Consider the following 22,564-nt stretch of genomic DNA (forward strand, 5'->3'; position numbering starts at 1 on the left):
ACAAAAATCCAAAAAAGTTAGTACCAAATATATAAAACTTATAATACAATAAATGGGATGTATAGATCCATAAACAAAATAAGAATATAAGACGTGTGAATATAAGAATATAAGGCTGCTGCTTCCAAGTCCCCACAATGTACAGGCTCATGCTTAAAAGGCCACGATGCCTTTAGTGACTTCCATGTCCCAAGGGGTGGCTTGCCCCTCACCCAACAACCAATACAGTATGGCAGGCGTGTCCAACAGGTAGATCGTGATCTACTGGTAGATCACTGGATGTCTGTGGTAGATCACTGGTAGATCACTGGCTCCCCCAAAGAAGCTCTATAAGTTTTGTTCCCCCCCCCAAAAAAGCTCTACAACTTTTACCTGGAACCCCCCAAAACAGGGTTTTCCTTCCTAAAAAAAGCTCAACAACTTTAACCAAAAAGGGGGTAGATCACTGCCAGTTTTTAACTCTGCAAGTAGATCGCAGTCTCTTGGGAGTTGGCCACCCCTGCAGTATGGGATCAGGCCCCGTTGTCAGGGCTGGCCCTATGTCCAGGCTGGGTGGCGCAGGGCGCCGGCCCGCCATGGGGGCGCATCGCAGCTGCGCCCGCCTGCCACTCTTCTGTGCAACAGCGCCCTCGGCAGTAGCGCTGTGTGCTGAGCCCGCCTGCCCGTCGCGCAGCAGTGCCCTCGGCAGCTGCGCTGCGCCTGCCCGCCCGCCGTGCTGGGAAACGGGGCGGGGGGGCACCGGAGGGATCCGTCGCACCACAGCGGCAGGGCACCAGAGGTGCTTAAGACGGCCCTGCCCGTTGTGGTGCTGAGGGGCCCATCTTGATGGGCCTTCCGTCACCTACCATCCCTAGGCGTCTGGCCCCTGACCAACAGGAAGACATTTCAAAGCTCTGTTGTCCTGAGGCCTACATTTTTCTTTGTACAGTAATTTGAAGTTATACCCATGTCACAGTTAAGAACCCAAAATGTGAAATATGCTTCTAGACATGCCTTGTCCTTAATCCTAAACACATCTGCTCTTATTTCCAGCTGTGGCATTCAGACAGCTTTACTGACAAAGCCCTGTTCATCCAAGTTTTGTGTTTAGAGTCTTCTGGTGGAGTTAGAAGGCAGGAAGAACATCATTTGATTTATTTTTCTTTTTAATATTTTTTTTACTGTACAGCATCATGCACAAATGAAATAACATATCCCACTCTCGCCCAGAAGCTGAAGTTTAGTCAGTACATCAGAAATACAACCTAAATAACGTAATTAAGTTCCTACCCCAGACAACTATCTATATAGGGGGCAATATACAGTTTATGCTAACCGAAAAGCCTCAGCAACTGGAGAATTGAGTAAGGCAACACTCTCATCAGAGAATGTATTTACAGCAGCATCAAGATCAGCGTGAAGGCGACCCCTTCTGCCCTCAAAATGTCTAGCAATCTTGTCACAGCAGGTCTTTGACAGTTCCAGCACCCCATCAGTCAAGCAGCTTTGCTGTTCAGTCAACTGCACTCTGCTACTTCCATGCTAGCCAGATGGACATCGCCTGGCCTGCTTCAATCCACATAATTCTGAGGAAAGCTAAGGAGCACAATGAGTGTCCGAGTGGACACTCCCAAGAGATTGAGTCAATAGCCCTCCTGGAGGGCAACCAAAATGGTCAAAGGCCTGGAAACGATGCCTTAAGAGGAACAGCTTAGGGAGTTGGGTATGTTTAGCCTGGAGAAGAGAAGGTTAAGGGGTGATATGATAGCCATGTTCAAATATATAAAAGGATGTCATATAGAGGAGGGAGAAAGGTTGTTTTCTGCTGCTCCAGAGAAGCGGACACGGAGCAATGGATTCAAACTACAAGAAAGAAGATTCCACCTAAACATTAGGAAGAACTTCCTGACAGTAAGAGCTGTTCGGCAGTGGATTTTGCTACCAAGGAGTGTGGTGGAGTCTCCTTCTTTGGAGGTCTTTAAGCAGAGGCTTGACAGGCATATGTCAAGAATGCTTTGATGGTGTTTCCTGCTCGGCAGGGGGTTGGACTGGATGGCCCTTGTGGTCTCTTCCAACTCTATGATTCTATGATTCTATCTCCCGGGTCCACAGTGAGGTACCGATAAGGAGCTCAATGGGATTGCTGACACTGGAAAATCCCCACCAGATTCCAGAAATTGTCCAGTTGCGACCCAGGATGTTTTGGCACTAGAGACAGAAGAGAATATTCTGTCCCCCTTCGGAGCCAGATTAAAGGTAGTGCGAGAAGTTCCCCAGCACAGGGCTCTGAGCTAATGAGAGACAAAATTAAGAAGATCCATACTTGAGAAGATCCATTTTGGGGCACTGAATTTTGACCTCACACAGGGCGTCATATTACAAAGATTACCCCAGTCCACCCCTGCCTCCTCTTCTACTGTGCACCCACTGCCACACACCCACTGCTGTGCCCCCACCTAGCAGCAGGCACACAGCAGGTGGCAGCAGGTGGGTGCATGGTGGGGGGGGCATATTGCAAAGGAAGAGGCAGTGGCAGCCCACAAGTGCAGGAGGTGGATCTACTGCCCCTCCCAGTTGCCTGGAGGCTTCTGCCCTGTGGTCCCTGCTGCCCCTCGCCTCATTATTGGGCCAGCCCTGCGTCCAACAACATGCCTGATATGCCTTCTGTAAGCTCAGACAGGGAGGCTGCTCAGGGTGGACAATACACCAACAGCACCTCCAATTTGCCCCATGGACCTAATAAGATGCCTTTTAGACCACAGTGCACTACCCCCTGGACCAGCTGGGGTGACCAGTGGCCAGGGAGGAATCATAGAATTGTAGAGATGGAAGGGGCCAAAGGGTCATCTAGTCCAACCCCCTGCAATGTGGGATTTCTTTGTCCAACGTGGGGCTCAAACCCATGACCCTGAGATTAAGAGTCTCATGGAGAGCTCAGGTGGTAGAGCATGAGACTCTTAATCTCAGGGTTGTGGGTTCAAGTCCCACATTGGGCAAAAGCTTCCTGCATTGCAGGGGGTCAGATTAGATGACCCTTGTGGTCCCTTCCATCTCTACAATTCTATGATTATATGCTCGACTGAGCTATCCCAGAAGTTACTTGTAGGAAAGGCCAATGAAGTCACATGCATGGGGCCAAGTTGTTTTGCTCCCCTCCCCACAACATCCTTCTCCTCCCTTGCAAAGGTGTGTGTGGACACTAAATCATTGCAGTTGCAAATAATACAAAGTACCTAACTAAAATGAAAAGTGTCTGACCTTGGTTTAGAAGGGGGTCCCTGACTCCCTGCTGTCAAAATTTCTAATGTGAGTAACTGTCACTATAGCCATGCATTACTCTGAAATAAGCCCCACTAAATGCCATAGGGATTACTCCCAGTTAGGACTGGAGCCTGAATTGGTTAGTCTTAAAGGTGCCACACAGAACTTCAATAGACCTTACAACTCCCAGGAAGTAGGGTTCGGATTGCAGTTTATCCTGTATTTCTAAACCCATTTAATCTGGGAGTAATCCTTTCCCTATTAACTTCAATGGACTTTACCTCTGAATCATGGTTAGGATTGCTAGTCATCAAGTGCTCTTCTACCACTGGTGACCTGTTTAAAAGGGAATCCTACAGGCTGACAAAGCTTCTGTTATCTAGGGCTGAAATGATTAACTGTCCAATTCCCAGCACAAAGCACAATTCCTAACGGGGGGAGATTTAATCCACTTGGGTTTGTGGTTGGCCTTGTGTTCATTAAGGCTGCAGTAATAACGGCTGCTGCCCCCATGGGCAGGGGTGGGTTTATCCCGCAGTTAAGTGCATAGGCCAGGTATCCCCAAACTCGGCCTTCCAGATGTTTTGGGACTATAACTCCCATCATCCCTAGCTAACAGGACCAGTGGTCAGGGATTATGGGAATTGTAGTTCCAAAACATCTGGAGGGCCGAGTTTGGGGATGCCTGCCTTAGAACACAGTTCTGAACATACTTATTGGGAAGTAAGTTCTAGTGAATGTACTGAGACTTAGGCCTAATTATCTCTTACACAGTGAACCTGAGATTGAACCACACAATTCCAGACTGCAGGGGGTGTTCACGTGATTACATTATTAACCCATCCCCAAAAGTCCTAGGCGTGTAGAAAACTAAATTAGAACCCTTCTCCCTAACATGACAGTTTACAATGTGCATATTTATTTTTTCAGAACTGAAAATATTCAATCAGAAGTGGGCTCTGCAACAAAATGTTGCAGTATGGGGTGCTTCTGTTCAGCATTCCAGCTAGCCAGCCAGCCACACCATCTTACATCCTCTTACCATGACCCCCATTTCCTGCTTTTCTCTGTGACTACAGGGGCAGTTCTCATTCAGCTTTAGATTCCCCACTTTAGGGGGTTTGCTTTTGGGTTCTGGCACTTCTGCAAACCTTGAAGCACCCACAAGTCTGCCAAGACAACTCCTTCTTACATGCTACTGGTGCTATTTGACTTCCTCAAACTCGGCCCTCCAGATGTTTTTTGCCTACAACTCCCATGATCCCTAGCTAGCAGGACCAGTGGTCAGGGATGATGGGAATTGTAGTATCAAAACATCTGGAGGGCCGAGGTTGAGGAAGCCTGGCATAGGCCTACACATGTCTACTCAGAAGTACCCTTACTCCATGATAAGTCTGTAGGCTGCTCGAAGCCTACCTTGGTTTCTTTTAAACGGCACACTGGACTGTTTTAAATAATAAAATAAATGCCACTCCTCCCTTCTTCAGCCAGCGCCCCCCACATCACAATGCAAGCTTCTCCAGTCTTCAGAATTAACTCTTGCTTTTGAAATAATTGCCCCCCCCTTCAGCAATAAGATAAAGAAACACACATCCCCTCAGAGCCAGCTCCCTTTGCCATAACAAGACTCTCATAAAGGAATCAACACTCCCCTCATTTCCTAAGAAATGGCTGGCTGCTGAAGCATTGCAATTAATGGATTTAAAAGGGATTCGTGACCTTTCCTTCCAAATCATAGGAAGGACTTCGTATGGCAGCTTCACCGTTTCCTTCATTTGGTGCAGAGATTTTATTTTCCATATAAAAAGGACCACGATCGTAGCCAGGATTTTTGGTTGGGGTTGGGGGGGGGCAGGCCTTTTGTTGTAGGGGAGAACCTGTTTGCTATGTATTTTATTGATGGGGGGGGGGTAGCTGCCCCTCCCTGTCCCCGTTTGGCTACGCCCACGAACAGGACTCCGTTTTTGCACCTACACATAGACACCACCGCCACTCCGCGAAACATGGAGGGGAGGAAAAAGGAAAACTGCCCCCCCCTTTTCTCCTTCTCTGTCTTTCTTCTTGTTACCTCCTGTGGGTGGTAAGAGGCAGAGGATTCCACATTCTTTTTATTCTATTTGCATATTCTGGGTAGTTGTTTTGTTTTGAGTTTTTTGCTTAGTCTTCTATACATTACTGAATTATGAAAAACGTCAATAAAAATCCTACACCGAACTGAAAAGCCCGTGTTTCTCCCTCCGACCATCCCAGGTGAGGCAAGCCTCAGGGCTGCAGGTAAAAACCGCTACAGCTGACCCGGGGTTCTGAACCCTAACCAAAACTGTCGTAAGAGACGCGCTGCACGCTCTTTGCCCCTCTCGCGGCGTGGAACGGCGAGCTCCGAATGGAACCGGAAATCACCGCGGTCAGGAGAGCGTCAAGGGCCTTTGCCTCTTTAAGCCGCGGCCGAAAGAGCGTTCGGAAGGCGCCGAGCCGCTGGGCATGCGCAGGAGGCCGCGCATGCTCCTCGGGGTCCTAGCGGGCGCTGAGGGAAGGCCGAGTCCGCCGCCGACTCTGCCGGGCATGTCGGCGGCGTCCAAGGCGGTTCTGGCGGCCTCTGTCGCGGTCTCGGGCGTCATCGTCGCGGCCGTCCACCTCCAGCAGAGCCGCGTCAGGGAGGTAGGCCTCTCCCTCCCCCCACCCGCACTCTATATAAACGTGGCCTATTCCTATCCCCCCCCTCGTGGGAGGGGGGCGATTTCGGCGGCAGAAATAGCCATTGACTTTCCGGGGCGGCCCCATGCCAGCGGCTGCATTATTAGTGTGAATGCATGTGACCCTTTTGCCGAGAAGGGACTGAACTGTGTGCGTGTAAACCAGGCATCCTCAAACTTCGGCCCTCCAGATTTTTGGCCTACAACTCCCATGATCCCTAGCTAACAGGACCAATGGTTGGGGAAGATGGGAATTGTAGTCCAAAACATCCGGAGGGCCGATGTTTGGGGATGCCTGGTGTAAACCAACGGGTACGATGGCTGTGGGAGGGGCACGGGCAGCGGACACGCCCCTCCCCCCAAATTTACACAGGTTCAGTGCTCCCCCCCCAAAATGTTTAGGGTTACTCTCATTTTGACTCAAGAAAATCACCATTGTATAGTTCAAATCTTGGGAAATAAATACAGTAAATGGCAAAAAGTACAAAGAACATGCATTATTACTTCATATTAAACAGCTGACAGCTCACATTAATTTTCCTACTCATATTGAAATGCTGCCCCTCAATGAGGCCAAACTTCTATCAGCAAAACACCACACATCCACATTCTACATTGCTTCACACATTAAATGCTCACTTCTTTATGAGACTCAGGAAATGAGGCCGCCGTCGGGGGTAGCAACAGATTCACCGTGCTAGAGAAGATTTAATTTTTTAAAATGTTTAGGGGTATGCTTACCCCTGCGTCTCCCCAGAAAAAAACGCTGCACAGGTTCAGTATATACACTCACACCACAATGAACCCAGAAGGGACCCCGAAATGTTGTAAAGATGTCACTGGAACATTGCTCAAAGAGTGGGACAGGGTGTCTGTGGTCTTTTCCAGTGGGTTTTCAATTGTACACAATTTCACCAGTGTGTGTGGTGCCTCGGAACCCATGCTATTTTCCCTAGAGAAAAAGGTGCTGGAACTCACCATGAACACCTCCCTCCTTCTCTTAGCATGGCAGTGGCACCCACTTGACAAAAAGCCCTGCTCCAAATGTAACCCCCACACAAATTGGGGGGGGGGGCTGTCTGGACTGCCAAGTAGTCATGAGAATATTCCCTGGATTTCTGTCCAAAAGCCTGGAGGGGTAGAAGTAGGAAATTCTCCTATATAGCCAGATGTTTTTTATACACACACACACATACACTTGCTATGAAGCTGTTTAATATTTTCAAAAAGGTGTATAGGAGCTGGAGAGAAAAGGAAGCAAAAAAGAACAGAGGTATTTGACACTTTGCATAGGAGGAGAAATTGCATCTGCTGTTGCTGCCCTTTCCTCCAATTCAACCATTCCTTCTTACACGCTCCCTCTGCACTTTGTAACATAAATTTTCCCCAGCATTTTATGCCCCAGTGTTCCATATGGCCACAGAAGGCCTCTGATTATTGGTTTGTGATATAGCGATCTTCAGGTAATGACCCCTTTCTTTATGATTTGCAGATGTCTTAGTCCTGTATTGGAATGAGGATGTATACTTCCTGCTGTTAGCAAAACCTTTGAAGTTACTTTTGCAACAGTATGATTGCTTTGTAAGATTCACATTTGGCCTTAATTTCCTATAGCAGTACCTTTACACTTTCTCAAGTTTTTGAACAGTAGATTATTAAGAGATATATAGCATAATATATGATGAGAGGTCTCTTTCAGAGGCTACGTGAAGGAGTGCTGAGAGACGTTGAGAGGCAGAATCGTAAGCAAGAAAATCTTCGCCTTTTGGAGCAACAGATTGCCTTGACTGAGCAACTTGAAATGGAAAGAAGCAAAATGCTCATGGGAAAAGAATCCTCACAGTAAGGGCAGGGAAGAGTTGGGATCTCCCTTTTCATTTCGGTTATTTAAATGTCTTCATATTTGTTCGAACAGTCTTGGTTTGGCTGGGCTTCTTGCATAATAAAAGTGACTGTCAATTCACAATGGATACTAATGTGTACATGAGCGAGATGATGAGCCGTCATGATGATGAAGCTACAAGGACATCACCTTCCGAAGGGCTGGAAGAAGGAGAAGTGGAAGGAGAAACTCTTCTCATAGTAGAGTCTGAAGATCAGGCATCCGTGGATTTGAGCCATGATCAGAGTGGGGACTCTATAAATAGTGATGAAGGGGACACATCCTGGACAGAAGAGATGTCCTATTACTGTGAAAGATGTCAGAAATGGATACCGGCAAGTAAGGCTTCCTAATTCTTGATTATTTAAAATAATAAAAATGTGTCCTTTGTTTTGTCCTTCTGACCTCAAGGCCTTGGTCAGGAAGACCTACAAGATTGTGACCCTTTCTGAGCTGGGCCTTCAGGAAGCAGGTCAGATGAAAGCCAGTTGAAAGCACATCCTTCCCAAGGCACAGACCTAGCAAAAGGGGATTCCTTTTTCCACATGATTTGTAGTCCACAATCATGAGTGAGTGGCAGACCTCAGAAGTTTCTTGGGCCTCCTGCTTGCTGGTAAATCAGCTATATCCCTTTCAGAAGAAAGAATGGGTGGATGTCCCATTCCCCCTTTTAAAACATGGGGAGGATTTCCCAAAGAACCCCATTGAGAGGAAGGCAGACTTCATGCTGTGCAGGACCCACAAGCTCTCAGCCTTAGCCATCAGAGCCTCTAAGGCAGCTTCCTTCAGGGCGGGTGTATGCCTGCTCTAAGCACAGCCCCTTCTGCTGGATGTTGCCCATAGCACCACCCATAAGGGACTATGAAAACTAGTTAAAGGCTGTGCCTACACAGAGATGCAACTGCATTTGCTCTTCAGTTTTCAGCCAGGGCCCTAGCAGAGTCCACTGGCATGTGAACTTCAAGGCCAAGGCTAGCCTCTCCAGTGATCCCTTTAGAAGGGGCTAGATTAGCCTCTTCGGGGAGTGGCTGGATGGTGTTCACAAGAACTACATAAAAGCTATAGATAAGATTTTTTTTCTGTTTGAGAAAAAAAACCTGGATGCACAATTCCTAAGATTTCAAAAAGAATTGCACTTATGAGCCAGTGTGGTGTAATGGTTAAGAGCGGTAGACTCGTAATCTGGGGAACCGGGTTCAAGTCTCCGCTCCTCCACATGCAGCTGCTGGGTGACCTTGGGCTAGTCACACTTCTTTGAAGTCTCTCAGCCCCACTCACCTCACAGAGTGCTTGTTGTGGGGTAGGAAGGGGAAGGAGAATGTTAGCTGCTTTGAGACTCCTCCTGGTAGTCGTAAAGCGGGATATCAAATCCAAACTCCTCCTCTTCTTCTTCTGATACATATATATGTGATATCTCCAAAATAGAGACTGATGTACCCACCAATTGAGGTGATTAACAAAGCAAAATGCAGAGTGGATGAATGCTGTTGGAATGAACCCCATTTGTGCTATTTTGGGCCTTGCTCATAATGTGTTGGTGTGTAGGCCCCATTTGTTGGGAAAGAATTCAGGGCTAACATTTTGTTTACTTGTTTACAGATCAGGTGAGAGAACAGATCACCTACCTCAAAGGTGATAATTTTTTCAGATTTACTTGCTCTGATTGCTCAGAAGATGGGAAGGAACAGTTTGAACGGCTGAGGCTAACTTGGCAGCAGGTAAGTAACAAGAAGACCCTTAGTTATTGCCGGCATATACAGTAAATATTGGAGTCAGGGGGATGGTGTTGGCTAATCTAATCAGTTATAAGATTTCAAAATTCCTTTAATAAATAAATTTCTGAGTTATCCTTCTCCAAGCTGCAAATTGCCTAACAAAGTTTATGCTCCAATTCCTCCTTAAAACATACTGTTTGGTTGAATATGTGTTTTAACCAAGTCTATCATCAAATTAACTGCATTGCAAGAGTGTATTTTTAAGTTTCATTGATTTGTTACTTTGTTCCAAAAATAAAGCAAGGCCTTAACATAGCAACATTGCAAAAGTTCTTTAATGCATCATTGTTTTTATTCATCATGATATAACTTTTTCTGCTACTTCCAATTCAATAGGAAATGCAATTTGAGTTTTTGCTGATTAGTAATTGCCGTAGTGAGTACTTGCAGAGAGATATTTTAAAATATAAATACTATCAAATGGTAGAGATTTTTTTAAAGCTGAAATTTTCCCTTATTAGGGTATGCCCATTGCAACAAATCTTCCTTAAACTCTTCCATGAGTTCCCATAGTAGTTAGGACTATAGTAATATCAAATTTCTAAGTATTTAATTAGAAAGTCCCTCCATGGAATCAGATACTGTACCCTGTTGTTTTTCCCTTTGTAGTTCTATCCAAGTTGAAGCCCATCCATTCAGGCCTTGTGAAAATCAATTTGTATCTGGAGATTGCATTGAATTCTGTAAAACAAATTTAGGAGTTTCCCAGATGAATTCATCCACATACCAGTTAGTTTTAAATTGCTCTTGTCTGATCTTAGCTCCTTGTATTTCCATTTGTATTTTTATTGTTCCAGTTAGGGTAATAAAGGACACATTTGTTGTGTTCCTCTTTTAGGCTAAAACATATCTGAACATTCGTTAACTGAAATAGTTGCATTTAGGATAATTTTAATCCAGGCAGATTAATTCCCCCTATATTGTCTAAGAGTGGATTATTTTATATAACCTGCTAGGAGAAGAGAATCATTTTATCCCAGAAAAAATATTCCTTGTTAATGAGAGGTTCCTATTTGTGTTTCAGGTTGTTATGCTGGCAATGTACAATCTATCCCTGGAAGGAACTGGCCGCCAAGGCTACTTCAGGTGGAAGGAAGACATTTGTGCTTTCATTGAAAAACACTGGAATTTTCTACTAGGAAACCGGTAATGCCATTATGTTGTCTTAAAACTGAAGGTAAAGAACAAAACGTCCACATATAATTAAAATGTAGGAAAACATTTTTTCTCCTCGTTGAGAGTAAAAGAGAGAAGGTATCCATAGTGGGGGAAGGTCAATAGCTAGTTCACTTCTGTATAGTTCTGCATAGTATGACTTTCCCTAGCTTGTCTCTCTCCAGTTGGTTTCTGCAAGCAGCGAAGGCCAAAATATACGGCCATTTTTTTTCAAGGTTTATTCTGGTCTTTCAAAATAGTACAAGATTGCACCATGTTGAGTGTCCCTTAACATCTACTAGCCCTCATTTGTAATTTGTCCTAAGATGTTGAGAATCCAGAATAAAATTTGAAATAATGCATATACATTTCAGCTATAGTTGATTGCAGAAATTGATTCCTGCTTCCAGTCCTTGCTACTGTGCTCATCCCATTAATTTCACTAAAGATCTGAAGAGCAATCTACTATCAATGTAGTAAACAAAGCTCTCTTTCAGAGACATTTTTCTCTTTCTTTGATTTAGAAAGAAGACTTCTACTTGGTGGAGCACTGTTGCTGGTTGTCTTTCTGTGGGGAGCCCTTTATATTTTCGTTCAGGGGCTCAAGAGTTTGGGGAACCAGGATGGTGGAAACTTGTCCACAATAGGCCCCCTACAATGAAGCCGGAAGGAGAGAAGCTTTCTGCATCTGCCCTAAAAACAAAAGGTAATAATTTGTAAACTGCACATTTAAGGATACAGTAGTCTTAAAACTGGTGGTTTTGGCAGGGTGGGGGTACGTGAGGAGAGAGAGTGGGTTTGCACTCTTCTGTACTATTGACATGGATTTCAATCAAAATGAAAACAGTAAATTTCAAATGTAGAAATTTGTGAAGGGTATGCCACCATGCAGACATCCTCAGTTTTTAAAGACCCGTGAACTTTCTGCAAAGTGTGGGTGGGTAGGTATTGTATAGGTATAGCTCTTGCCCCTTGTACATCCCATTATGTTTCTTGGTTGCTGCTTCTCCCTCTCAGCCACTCTTGTTTTCATTCCCTTCCACTCCCAAGCTCACCACCCATTCAGCCTCTCTATTCCCCAGCTTCTTCCCCAGCTTCTTTTACCACTTTGGAGTTCTCCTTTTCACTACTTCTTGCCTCTCTTCTTCCTCTTAAAAATTTGGTGGAAAACGTTCAGTGGTTCAGTGTATGTGACAAATATGTATTCCATTCCCACATTCTGTTATATGCAGTCTGGAATTAAAGAATGTTAGCACCTGCTTGTCCTGTTTTCCTGTATCAGGAAAGGTGTATTTTTATTGTCTTTAAAAAGTTGTTTATGTTGGATACCTTCTGTAGAAATAGATGCTGTATTTGCTTTGGAGTAATAATAATAATAATAATAATTTATACCCCGCCCATCTGGCTGGGTTTCCTCAGCTACTCTGGGCAGCTTCCAGCAAAATATTAAAATACAATAATTCATCAAATATCAAAAGCTTCCCTAAAGTTCTAAAACTGGTATTCTCTCTGCATGTTGGAACAAACACACTACTTGTTCTCTGGCAGGTTCAAAACCATCATTAGACCCTATCATTACAGTGGAGGGACTTAGAAAGAGAGTGAGCCGCAATCCAGTAGAATCTGCCATGGAGCTGAAGGAGAAGAGATCTCGCACTCAGGAAGCCAAGGACATCAGGAGAGCTCAGAAGGAGGCAGCTGCCTTCCTGGACAGAAGCACATCCTCCACGCCAGTCAAATTCATCAGTCGAAGCCGGCGTCCTGACATTATACTTGAGAAGGGGGAAGTGGTTGACTTTTCTTCCCTGAGCTCCTCTGATCGAACCCCTTTGACAAGCCCATCTCCATCTCCTTCTCCAGATTTCTCTGCTCCCGGAACACCAGCTTCTCACTCAGCTACACCGAGCCTGCTCTCAGAAGCAGACCTTATTCCAGATATAATGCCACCCCAGGCCCTGTTTCATGGTAAAAGCTACTAACATTTCCTTGTCTGTTAACCTCTATTGGATCTCATTCCCACAACCATTTCTTGACCATAGTTCTATTGTTGGTGATATTTAACATCTACCAGGAACTGTGATACTTATTCTCAATAATTATATTCACTAATGTACCAAGGAAAATGTTTTCTAATGTGAAAAATATTGAAGCACTTATCATAATATTATTCCTTGTCTAGTATTAATTCACATAGAAAATTGTGTCCCCAACCAGTGCTTCTGACAATCACATATATGCCATCTGTGTTGCTAGATACTTGCTGGAACGTTAACTTTCTCTGATGTACTCTTCTGGAAGCATATTCATGGGCAAAAAAGAAGAAAATGCTGCAACTGCTGTTTCCTTAATACTATGTGTACTTGTATAAAGGGCATTATTATAGTACTTTCATGCGAAAAATAAATAAATAAACCTATTGTCTCAACTGTACCAAAACAAACAAACAAAATTAGCAGTAACACTAGAACATAGAAAAATGCCTTTTTTGTTTGCTGCTGTTTTGGTTTTGGTTGACCTTCTAGGCTGCTAGTTCTGGAGATTCTACCCTCTCCCCCTCCCTGTCAATACAGTTATGTTTTAACTTTCCTGATGGTTTATTATTGCTTATTAAAATTTATGTTGCCTTTCCTTCAAACAGCTACTTTCAGGAGAGCTGAAAATAATGCTGAAAATATTTCACATCTGACAACCAATGCCCCCCTTGGGTTTCAGATTCTACATGGGTAGACAAGTCTAAAAAGCCCGGAACACATCCCTGACCCCTGGTCCTGTTAACTAGGGATCATGGGAGTTGTAGTCCCAAAACAGCTGGAGGGCCAAGTTTGGCCATCACTGCACTAGTGGCTATGGTGGCTCATTTACCAGAAGCACTGGATTTAGCGTCAGTTCTGGAAGTGTATACTCAATTTTGACCAAACCAAGCCTCCTGATATATATTTTGCTGTAATGGAACCTCATAGTAAGTCTAATAGGGATGTGGGTGGCGCTGTGGTCTAAACCACTGAGCCTCTTGGGCTTGCCGATCGGAAGGTGAGCTCCCGTTGCTCTGTCCTATCTCCTGCCAACCTAGCAGTTTGAAAGCACACCAGTGCAAGTAGATAAATAGGTACTGCTGTGGCGGGAAGGTAAATGGTGTTTCCGTGCGCTCTGGCTTCTGTCACGGTGTTCCGTTGCACCACAAGCGGTTTAGTCCTGCTGGCCACATGACCCGGAAAGCTGTCTGTGGACAAACACCGGTTCCCTCGACCTGAAAGCGAGATGAGCGCCGCAACCCCATAGTCGCCTTTAACCGGACTTAACTGTCCAGCAGTCCTTTAACTTTACCTTTTAGTGAGTCTAGCATTTCATTCTGGCAAACTTGCCACAGTCTTTATATACATCCATTGAGTTATTGTTCCTGGCTATTCTATCAGCATACTTTTAGACATATTTGTGCTACAGAAAGGTCTGTCTTTTCTGCTGTCAGACTTTTGTGGTCCATCTTCCTTCCCTAATTAAGCACCCTATTCAGAGCCACACTGGATCTACTAAAGTGGCCTGATTTTCATAAATCAAAACATCTTTGAACTAGCAATTGTGGAGAATACAACTTTGGAAAGGGTAGTCTCAACTGAATATTAATGGGGAATGGCTGTGTACCCTTTCATATTAAAGCCACAGTCTTCTAGAAAGATAACACAGTTGTATTCTAGATTCAGGAAGGTTGGTCTGACGCAGTCCAAATAAATTAAAAAATTGTCCAGTAGCACCTTAGAGACCAACTAAGTTTGTTCTGGGTATAAGCTTTCGTGTGCATGCACACTTCTTTAGATAAGTTGTATTCAGATACAACTGAATACAACAGATAAGTCGTATTCGTTACACTGTCACAAAATTTATGGAATATTTTGTTTTGTTTACAGATGATGAAGAAATGGAAGGTGATAGTGTTATAGATCCGGGAATAGAGTATATCCCACCCCCGAGTGGGCCAGTGGGAATGATCCGAAAGAAGGTGAAGACACCAGAGCAGATTAAGCAGGAGATGGAGAGCGAGGAAGAAAAAGCAGAGAGACTTGAACGTGACACTGAAAACTCTGATCATACTCGCACATCCCTTCAGGAGCAGGGTCGAGACAAAAGGAGGATGCAGTTGGAACATAAGAATGCTAAGTTCGGCATGCCCAAGTATGCACCTGTTAGCATCTATGAAGAAAAGCTTCTCTTGAGGAACTTGGAGGGCTGCCCAAATGCTGCAGCCATGACCCCCGAAGCTCAGAGACTGCGGCGCAAGTTGATAATCCGGCAGGCCAAGCGCGAGAGAGGGCTGCCCCTCTTCGACTTGGACAGTATTGTGAATGCAGCTCTTCTCCTGGTTGATCGGATTTATGGACCCAAGGAAGGAACTGCTCCCTGTCCCCCAGCAAATTATGCAATGTACAGAACTACCAGCCAGGATTTCAGAATCTTGGATCGATACCAGGTTAATGTTTCCAATTAAACTGTTTTTTCAATAGCTCCCATACTCTGGATGGGGATAGTGGGCAAAGGGAACACAACCTGCTAGTCTATACACCACACATCTAGGCACCCTTTCTTAGGTCATTATCTATGAATCACTGCCCATGATCACATCCATTGTAAAAAATCTCTTAATGGAATGGGGCAATGTTATTCCTCGTCACTGGCTGCTCAATCCCTTCTCCTTTCCAGAGAGTGAGTGCTTTGCTGTTTTTCTGGAAGTTAGGTGTGACAATTTTCATTTCCTTTATATCCATCTAGGCATACTTGGGTGATGCCTTTATGTCCAGAAGGACCAAGGAAGTGTTTTCAGGGGAACAAAAGAGCCTTCCACCACAAAGCCTAGTAGGGCGGGGCAGTATCTGGCTCTCATCATTGTGATGTACCAGCGGTTAAATTCCACAATATGCTGATATACCACAATGTCTGCTATATTGCCCAGCCCAAGCCCCTATACCGCTCCAGCTTGTGTGAGCCGGAGAGGCATCGGGAGTTCCTTAAACTGATTAGCTGGAGGATGGGAAGCCTTCCGCTGCTCAACTGAGCAAGCCCTCATACCGCTCTGGCTCAGGTGAGACGGAGGGATGGGGTGGGGGAGGGGCTTTCTCAAAGGTGCAGGCAGGCAAGTAGAGCTTGAGTAGGTGTTCACCCGGAACCTTTTCAGGCTCCATCTGCCTGCCTGCCTGCCTGCCTGCGCCTTTGCCGTCTGTAGGCATTTTGAGCTGGTATTGCCAGCTCAAAATGTCTGAAGCTGGTATTGCAATCTGAATGTTTCTGACAATTGTCTGAAGGTTTCAGACAATTTACCAATATATCACCCAGCTCTAAAGCCTAGGTACGTATTTCTTCTTCTTCAGCTTTAAAGGACCGTAGGAATTTATGGAAGCTCTAAGGAGCCCTCTAGTGAGGGATCTGTAGCTACACTCTTGACTAGATGGAGACCATCCAGAAACGCCCCAGGTTTCTACTGCAGAATCTGGAGCATTCTGTGACGACTCGGTTCAATAGTTAACATTATCCAAATCCTGGGAATGACATTTTCTCTGTATATTCTTGGGTGTTAATGCACACACTCATTTATAATTTACTGCTACAGAAGTTAATGGTTAACTGCAAACCAAGTTATGTTTTTATCGAGCATATTATGGGTGGAATTCAACATTGTGCTAACAAAGGTTCCATCTCCACAAACATTTCGGCTTGCCACAAAAATATCCCACCTCTCCTCCCCCTGCATGCTTCACTGAGGGTTCTCCTGATCTCCGTAGAGCCAATTTCAAGGGGGTGGGGAGAAGAGGTAGGGAAAGCCCTGTTGCACACAAGCCAAAGTCCTTGCTCAGAGATTCTGCTTACAGGCTTGTAAAGTGAATCCCTCCCTGTGCCCTGAGACGAGTCACAAAGTCATTTGCATAACTTTGCCCTTGAAGCAAAGGTGGGGGTGGGGGGGGGGAAGCAAACAATTCCTGGGTAACCTCTATCCATTAAAGAGATTACAGTGTCACAGTAACTTCATTTTTAAGACCAGTAGACTAATGCTGTTTGAATATCTAAGAGGGACTAGGTAATCTCAACATCTTGCAGATAGGGTAACTTAGGTTGTATTCAATGTGTGGTGCAAAGATTTATCACAATGGAACATTCTTCCCCTCTCCTCCCTCTTTGTGACCCCTAAACCTGTTCTGGGTTTCTCCCCAACCCTCTGGTACACATTTGGGGATGGCATGTGGGGAGGAAAGGGAGGAAATCCCATTGCGCTAGGGCAGCTTTCTAGCTGAATATTGTCCGTTCTCCTTTTTCAAAACTGGTAGTAACAGCCACCTTGTGGTTGGTGCAAATTACCATTTATAAAATAGCCAGTGGTACACTGTAGTAAACTTGCCATCGGCATTTTTTTTTTACCAAGGTGCAAGGATCAGTTGCAGGTGTTATTTGTATTCTATCAGCGATAGCACTCTTGTTTATGTTCATTCTAGGCTGATTTCCTTGTTTTTTGTCCTTGCTTTACAGACTAAGCTGTCTGCTGTGAAGGGGTTTCGACAAATGCCAACAAAATTTCTGTTCCGACTTGTAGGCTCAGAAGATGCTTTGACTGACCACAGCATTATCAGTCCCTACACTTCCCGTGTTTTGAAACCCTACATCAGGTACAGATTCCAGAGCTGTTTTAACTTACGAGCAGATGGCTTTCTCCTTTTCCCCTACAGATTTGTTCTCTTTCTGGGAAATTGTTGAACACTCAACTCTTAGCGCCTTGGCTTCAGGCTGAAATATATGTTTTAAAGTTTGTAAAGACAGTCTGTTAAGTCTACTCTGTGAAATAGATCACTGTTATCCCCATATTACAGATGTAGAATGAAATTGTCAGAAGTGATTTTGCCACAAAGTCAGTCCATAGTCATGGGGAGATGTATGGGTTCTCAGTGTAGGTGGCCTTGCAGGGCAGATACTCAACTGCCCCCTTTGTGTTTTATACCAAAAGCATGGAAACAGGAAGTATTACTTGCTCATCTTTCCTGTTTTGGTGGTACTTCATAAGATGCAAAACTCTCGTGCTAGGAGGATCTTTTCTCTATGCAGCCCAGACTACCGTATTTTTCTTGTGAGTATGCTGGAGTTGGGACAGAAACAAATACACTTATCAAATGTACAGGAGCACAGCATGCACAATTTTGTCTAGGTAGTGGAATACTCTCCACAAAAAGGAAGGTTTAATAACACAGTAAAATAAATGGCAACTTACAGCTTAATGAATTAATATGGAGCACCTTAAGGACTGAACAGATAGCAAGATATTTTCATCAATGGGGTCGCTGAATTGCTGTGAAAGAGATGATATGGTTACCTTTTTGGTAGCTTGGTGGATGGATATGGTCCCAGATTGAAATATTTAGTGCATGGACAGAAAAGGAAAGGTGCCCTCTCCAAGTTGAGACACATGTTTTCCAGCATGGTATCACAATAAGACTTGAGAGACATCTGGAGAATGCTGCACCCTTGAACTGTTCTCCAACTTGTGACTCACTTTGACAACTAGACTCTGGCAACAGCAAATCTCTCCTGATCTCTCTGCACCATTCTTGTGTCTTAATTTCAGGCCCGACTGACTCTGACTGCTGTTATACTATGAAAATGACAAATATTCTGTTGTGTCCCCTCCAGGCGTGATTATGAAACCAAGCCTCCAAAACTAAGGTTGCTGAACGAGATCCGAGCCCATTCACACAAGAATGATCCCAGCTGGACTGCTGAGCCAGAGGCACCAATTGATTATTGCTATGTGCGCCCTAATCACATTCCCACTATTAACTCAATGTGCCATGAGTTCTTTTGGCCAGGTAGGATTTACTAGGTGGTCAAGGGAAATAATAGGGCGACTAGGCATTCCATTCTGGTAGATGTACTACAGCTCTAATGCTGCCACTGCTTCTCTCTTTTCCCTTCCCAAAGAGAATTTCAGCTGCCCCCTACAAGGCATACATTAGTTTTGAATCCTGAGAAGACAGAAGAAGGATGGGTGGGAGAGTTGAAAAAGAAATGGAGTGGGTAATAAAAGCTATGAAGCTGATTTTCTTGAAGAGGAAAGGAAAAGAAAGGGTTTGGGGATGTTAATTATTGAATTTGTGCCTAATGTGTACTTAGCCCGGTGCCATCATTTATTGGTGTTGAGGGGCTGGGCAAAAATACTTTTATTCTCACAGAATTTTGGCCCTTAATTTGGAGGCTATTTAGGTAGGTTTGTGACATCTTTTTAGTGGAGTGGGTTGAGTTGGCTATATATATTATGAATGAACATTGTGGGTTTTTATTATTGTTCTCATACTTAGTTTTAATGTTTATTTTGCACTGTATGTTGCTTACAGTCACTCTTATGGAATAAAAAGAAATATAATAGTAATATCAATAAAAAGTCTGCGTGCATGTATCAGTGCATTTTCTATTGGCTGAAGTGACCTGTTCCTAACAGAACAGGCACCTATTTTTTCTGATTGGTTCCCAATGGAATCCCATAACCTTATAAAACCGTTTTTAATTCTCTCTCATGACTGAATAAATATAGCTTTCAAAAGTATATGTGGAAAAGTTGAATAACCTGCAGACATTTACTGTGATCTTGGGGTGTAATCCTGCACACACTTACTTCTGGTCAAAGACCCATTGAATTCAGTGGGACATACCTCCCAAGTAAGTATGCATACAAGATAGAACTACTGGGTCATTTTATTCACATAATAATAATATCTAACATGATATTATTCCTTTAACATGGAAATGTCCTTAACATTTCATTGTAAAATTATTTATTACCAGTCCCGTATTTAGATTTTGAGTCCTTTAGGACGTTATGAACTAGTCTCCATGCTAATGTCAAATTATGAAAATAGGTGGGCTCCACATGAGCAAAGCTTTTTCTTTTTTAAAAAAAGCCTTAAATAGATATTTTATATAATGTTCCTTTTCCATCAACAATCTGATCATTTGTGGTGTGCTTTTCTCTCCAACAGGAATCGACCTCTCAGAATGCTTGCAGTATCCAGACTTCAGTGTTGTTGTCCTTTACAAAAAGGTCATTGTTGCGTTTGGTTTTATGGTACCAGATGTTAAATACAATGAAGCATACATCTCTTTTCTGTTTGTTCACCCTGAATGGAGAAGATCAGGAATTGCAACCTTCATGATCTATCATCTTATTCAGGTAGTTTTATTATTTATTCTCTTGAAAAGTATGATCTGTACCTTTTACTTTAAATACAAGTGCAAACAAGGCAGGTTTACTCAAGATTTATATCCCTTTGATGACCTACTTGTCGTTCAGTTGTCACATCTATGTTGTGCACATCAGTGGTGTAGCGTAGCATGGGGGGGGGGGCTGCAGAGGCAATTGCCCCGGGTGCAAAATTCTTAATGGGCTGCAGTGGTCCTGAAGGAGCTGCAATACTGGGAGGGGGGAGATGGCTCCCTTGCCTAGCCTGGCAACGGGTGTGAACTTTTCCTGGGTGGTTGGGTGGGCTGTGAGTGGGGAGTGGGTAGCCGGCCAGACCTTCCTGTGCCAGGGCAGAACCCCCTCTTGCTCCCTGCCCCCTTTGGTGCCTCGGGTTCGTATCATTAGCTTGCAGGTGTCATGCACAACATGCTGGTGCCAACAGTGTGCATGCCAGGTCGCTGCTGTGCTGGGTGGTCCCCTCATCTCCCTTCTGCCCTGGGGCCACCGCAGAGCACCCAGTCCAGCCCTTGTACAGGAGCAGGCAACCGTAGGCACGGCAGGGGCCATTGGAGTGCCTGGTGTGAATGAAGAGGCAACCATGTGAGCCTCCGCTGGCAGCATGCTGGCTCCTTGGCTGGACTGGTGGAGCTTTCTGTGGGTGTGCTACGAGCAGCTGAAGCGGCTGGTGCAGGGTGAGCTGCGGTGCCAGGGGGCTCCAGTTGTGAGCTTGGAGTCCACGTCCAGCACCTCCCAGGAGATCTCAGATCTCAGAAGTTGCACTAAAAAGGGGGAGGACCCAGGATGACATGCTAGCCCCCTTCCCCATGGTTGCCACTCCTTTTGCGCCTTAGTCCAGGCAACCCATGCTACGCCACTGGTGCAGATTCATTAAGGACAGGAGAACACCCTTGTAAAATTTGTGGCTTGCATTTGGGATTCAGGTAGATGCCTAGTCGGTCCAATAGCAGCACAATCCTAAATTCCCAGTTTTCGCCAGCATGGAGCAAACTATCTGCTTTTTTATGTGTTGTCTTGAGTTCTGTAGCTTTCATATCCAGATTGAATGACTTAACAAGCTCCTCATCACAAAACCTGTTGGTTCATTGACCTGTTGGTTCAAAATTTATTATCTGCTGGGGCTAATTGTTTTTACCCCGTTTGCAAGTAATGAGATACTTCCACTTTCCACCACTCTTCCAGCTCTTCTTTCTGGTACATTTCTTAATTTATTCAGTGAAATTAAGGCTATGTAAGTGTTGCTGTAACTTTGCATCTTTTGAAGGTTGCTACTCCTTGTAGTTTACCAGTTGAAAGTACAGTGGTACCTCGGTTTATGAACACAATTGGTTCCGGAAGTCTGTTCATAAACTGAAGCGTTCATAAACTGAAGCGAACTTTCCCATTGAAAGTAATGGAAAGTGGATTAATCCGTTCCAGACGGTCCGCGGAGTAACCGTTCATAAACTGAAGCGAACTTTTCCATTGAAAGTAATGGAAAGTGGATTAATCCGTTCCAGATGGGTCCGCGAAGTACTTAAACTGAAGCGTTCATAAACTGAAACATGGGTGTAATTGGTTCCGGAAGTCTGTTCATAAACTGAAGCATTCATAAACTGAAGCGAACTTTCCCATTAAAAGTAATGGAAAGTGAATTAATCCGTTCCAGATGGGTCCGCGGCGTTCATAAACCGAAAATTCATAAACCGAGGTGTTCATAAACCGAGGTTCCACTGTACTGAATGACTGAGGTCCTTATCAAGTAGGATTGAAGGACAGTCAAACTTGGAAGCTAGCAATTCTTAAAATTTAGTATCCTGAATTCAGTTCCCCAAGAGAAATCTGTATTAGATGTAACCTGTGCTTTATCATCTGTTATCGATGTATGTATATTAATGCATGATACTTCTGTCTGCTTTTAGTATCTCTTCCTCCTTCAAAGTTGTCTTGCTTTGACTGCACAGTGCTCCCATAATTAGTTATCTCCTCATTTCCTTCCTCACATGTAACACTACTCTTTTTTTTCTTTTCACAGACTTGTATGGGCAAAGATGTAACCCTTCATGTATCTGCAAGTAATTCTGCAATGCTGCTGTACCAAAAGTTTGGATTTAAAACTGAGGAGTACATTTTAGATTTCTATGACAAATACTACGCTTTGGACAGTAAGGAATGCAAACATGCATTCTTTCTGAGGTTGCGGCGATGATACTGCAAGGGAAATCTGGTCACTACAATAAAATACGGTTTAGCGCTCTTATTGAGGTGCTTTGTTGCCTTTATTGCTATTAAGTTATTTGTCTGTGGTCTTTACTGAGATTAGTGTGTATATAATATATATATATTACTACAATAGAGTCTGTGTGGCCAAGACAAATACAAATACAAAAACTCATTCCTTTTTCTGTAAGGATGGAATTGGTTGTCCTGTTCTTCATGAAGAACCCTTTTGACAAACTAGTTGATGATTCCCAACGAGTTCTCATACTGAATGAAGACACAAATGTTCCAACTATTCTTTGTAGAAAGGAATAAAATGTTTGACTCAATCGCTTTAGACATGACATTAGGTGGAAAAATCTAACCTGTAAAAATTCAGATTGGATAGATACATAATAAA

The 22,564-nt window shown here is 44.2% G+C and overlaps 2 protein-coding genes across 3 annotated transcripts; both read left to right on the forward strand.

The window, feature by feature from the left end:
• The first annotated feature begins 5,732 nt into the window (after window positions 1-5,732).
• Window positions 5,733-7,779, forward strand: LOC118079357 (protein PET117 homolog, mitochondrial). Its single transcript, XM_035103498.2, has 2 exons — window positions 5,733-5,898; window positions 7,633-7,779. Exons 1-2 carry the CDS (start codon window positions 5,740-5,742, stop codon window positions 7,777-7,779), a joined length of 306 nt encoding a protein of 101 aa, XP_034959389.2. The 5' UTR covers window positions 5,733-5,739.
• Window positions 7,780-7,898: 119 nt separating this feature from the next.
• KAT14 (lysine acetyltransferase 14) lies at window positions 7,899-22,204 on the forward strand. 2 transcript variants are annotated; one of them, XM_035103495.2, is made up of 10 exons: window positions 7,899-8,154; window positions 9,415-9,533; window positions 10,615-10,736; window positions 11,270-11,451; window positions 12,294-12,710; window positions 14,648-15,207; window positions 17,253-17,389; window positions 18,405-18,580; window positions 19,748-19,938; window positions 21,980-22,204. In XM_035103495.2, exons 1-10 carry the CDS (start codon window positions 7,899-7,901, stop codon window positions 22,151-22,153), a joined length of 2,334 nt encoding a protein of 777 aa, XP_034959386.1. In that variant the 3' UTR covers window positions 22,154-22,204. The 2 variants fall into 2 exon arrangements, with proteins under 2 accessions (XP_034959386.1, XP_034959388.1); XM_035103497.2 differs by lacking the exon at window positions 12,294-12,710.
• Window positions 22,205-22,564: the final 360 nt, after the last annotated feature.

The sequence above is a fragment of the Zootoca vivipara genome, chromosome 8, assembly GCF_963506605.1.
Source record: "Zootoca vivipara chromosome 8, rZooViv1.1, whole genome shotgun sequence".
In the NCBI taxonomy this organism is placed as follows: domain Eukaryota; kingdom Metazoa; phylum Chordata; class Lepidosauria; order Squamata; family Lacertidae; genus Zootoca; species Zootoca vivipara.